The sequence below is a fragment of the Aplysia californica genome, unplaced genomic scaffold (genome assembly GCF_000002075.1).
Source record: "Aplysia californica isolate F4 #8 unplaced genomic scaffold, AplCal3.0 scaffold01420, whole genome shotgun sequence".
NCBI lineage: Eukaryota > Metazoa > Mollusca > Gastropoda > Aplysiida > Aplysiidae > Aplysia > Aplysia californica.
In genome coordinates this window covers 90,276-92,740 of record NW_004798690.1, presented here as the reverse complement: position 1 = coordinate 92,740, position 2,465 = coordinate 90,276, and the positions used below count along the sequence as shown (strand labels likewise).

Below are 2,465 nucleotides of genomic sequence, written 5' to 3'. Positions count from 1 at the left end.
CCCGTTTGGCGCCACATGCCGTGTGGACGAGGAGACAATGACCCCCATGTGTGTGTGTGAGCGGAAGTGTAGCAAGATCTTCGCGCCGGTGTGTGGCACAGACATGGTCACCTACTCCAATCTGTGCATGCTGGAGAGGGCCTCGTGCATCCACAACAAGCTCATCAAGGTCAAGTCTCATGGAGTCTGTGGTGAGTACATTAGAGATTGTAGTAGATATGTGGGGAGGAGGAGGAGGAGGAGGAGGAGGAGGAGGAAGGGAAGAGAGTGGGGTGGGAGGAGAAGGAGGATAGATGGAAGTGGTGGACGAAGAGGGAGATTGAATGGGAGGGGAGGAAGAGGAGGAAGAGGAGGAGGAGAAGGAGGAGGAAGAATGTGCTGAAGGTATTATTACTTCCAGCAATGCTTGGTGATGATGATGATGGTGGTGATGATGATGATGATGATGATGGTGATGATAGTTTGGAACATTGTGAAGGGTTTAATGAAAAAATATGTAAAACGACATTAATTTTATAAGTTTTCAGAAATAATAAGGCAACATTTTAGAATTATTTTTTTAATCGTAAGTTTAAAGTTTAAAATATTCACACTTCTGATTTCTACTAAATTAAAAATACATATTGTTACAATAGATCTATCATCCTTTTATTTCGCCCCTAAATATTCAACTTTAGTAGCTTCATTTCCTTTTGGACATTTTCAGAAGAGTTAGTAAGTTGATAAGTGTATAGGTTCCACGCCCCTTTCAAAAGTATTAGTCATTTAAGATGGGCCTCTGAAATTTTAACGTCCATCTCCGATACGACAAAACCAAATGAGTTGAGACCCTTGAAAAGTTTGTTTTTTAAAATCAACCCAAGTTCAAGAACGCCCCGTTTGGAATTCAAACCCGTGCCTTCCGCTTCATAACGTCCAGCATGGTACCAACTGAGCTAGCCGTGCGCAATAGAGACGGCAATATGAACAGTGTATATCCGGAATAAAAATCACAATTATTTTTCCATTGAACCCTTCATAAATTAATCTATTAGTATATAGTGACAAGGTTTTGTCTAGTGTATTGCGACTACTGCAATGTATAACTTCATGGTATCGCCAGCAAGCTGTTATAACGTTCTAATCTCAGAAAGCAACATTTTACAGGAGATTTGAATTTGAAAATTGTACCGACATTATGTTTTTTCTTCCTGTTTCAACATTTAGAATTTGAATAACGACAATTATTTCTTGTGCATGTGCAATTGATACCAAAGATAAGAAAAGATCATACATAGATAAATGAATAAAGGAATAAATGAATAAATGAATGAAATAAGATACTTTTTTTAAACGTTTAAAATTTGGGCTTAGTTCATTTTACCAGCTGGCCGGCGATACACATCACAACGAAAATGTTGTATGTGAATATTATGAAATTGATGAAAGGTGAGATACGGCCATTTGGTGCTGGAGGAAGACACACAAGAAGATGAGAACGTCGATGGAGAGAACGATGATGACGACGACGACGACGACGACAACAACGAACGACATTTTCGTTTTAAATGTATTTTTTCGTTGAAAATACCCTTCGGTTATGATCGTATAGACGTTCCTAAGTTTGGAGTGACGTAGCTTCCCCTACGCCCTGTACAAATCTGCACACCCGTCGATTGATTTGATCAGTGTTGTTCTTTGCTCTTCTTTTGAAAAGTTGTTCTTTTGTTCTTTTCACAAAAGTTGTTCTTCGGTTCTTTTTACAAAAGTTGTTTTTCGGTTCTTTCCACAAGAATTGTTCTTCTGGGTTTTTTTGTAGGTTGTTTTTTTGTGCAAAAGTTGTTGCTTTTTGGGGTTCTTTTTACAAAAGCTGTTCTTCGATTCTTTTTACAAAAGTTGTTCTTCGGTTCTTTTTACAAAAGCTGTTTTTCGGTTCTTTTTACAAAAGCTGTTTTTCGGTTCTTTCCACAACAATTGTTCTTCTGGGGGTTTGTTGTTGGGGTTGGTTGGGTTTTTTTTTTTTCAAAAGTCGTTATTGGGTTCTTTTTACGAAAGCTGTTCTTCGATTCTTTTTCAAAAGTTGTTCTTTTCTTCTTGGTCAAATGTTTTGGGGTTTTTTTTTGTTCTTTCACAACAGTTGCACTTCGGTTCTTTTCCCAAATTGTTGTTCTGCTCTTTTAGAACGGTTGTTCTTTTGATCTTTTTCAATGTTCTTTTGTACTGTTCTCCTGCCCTGTGATTTGATGTTCTTTGGAAGGAACATTTGGTTGTTCCATTGAGTTTTCTTTTTTAAATTTTAAATAAAAATTTCGTTCATTCTTTTTGTCTGCAGTTGCTTCCCATCGCTTGAAATGTGACCTCCTGTGTGAGCACCTGGAATGTTTTGATTTCATTCATTGTGGAGTAGTAGACTGATTGGTGGCTGTTGTGTTGTGCTTAAAATGTTGTCAAGGTGTCGAGACCGACCCTTTTCTCCCCCCTCCCCC

At 38.3% G+C, this 2,465-nt stretch overlaps 1 protein-coding gene across 1 annotated transcript in view; it reads left to right on the top strand.

Annotated features, from left to right (window-relative positions):
• The window catches only part of LOC101856397 (agrin), a gene marked incomplete at both ends in the record, with an annotated part of 75,725 nt that continues 73,260 nt past the window's right edge, over window positions 1–2,465 (top strand). The window contains 1 exon segment of the mRNA XM_005112807.2: window positions 1–191. Within this exon segment, the coding sequence (XP_005112864.2) occupies window positions 1–191 (191 nt within the window).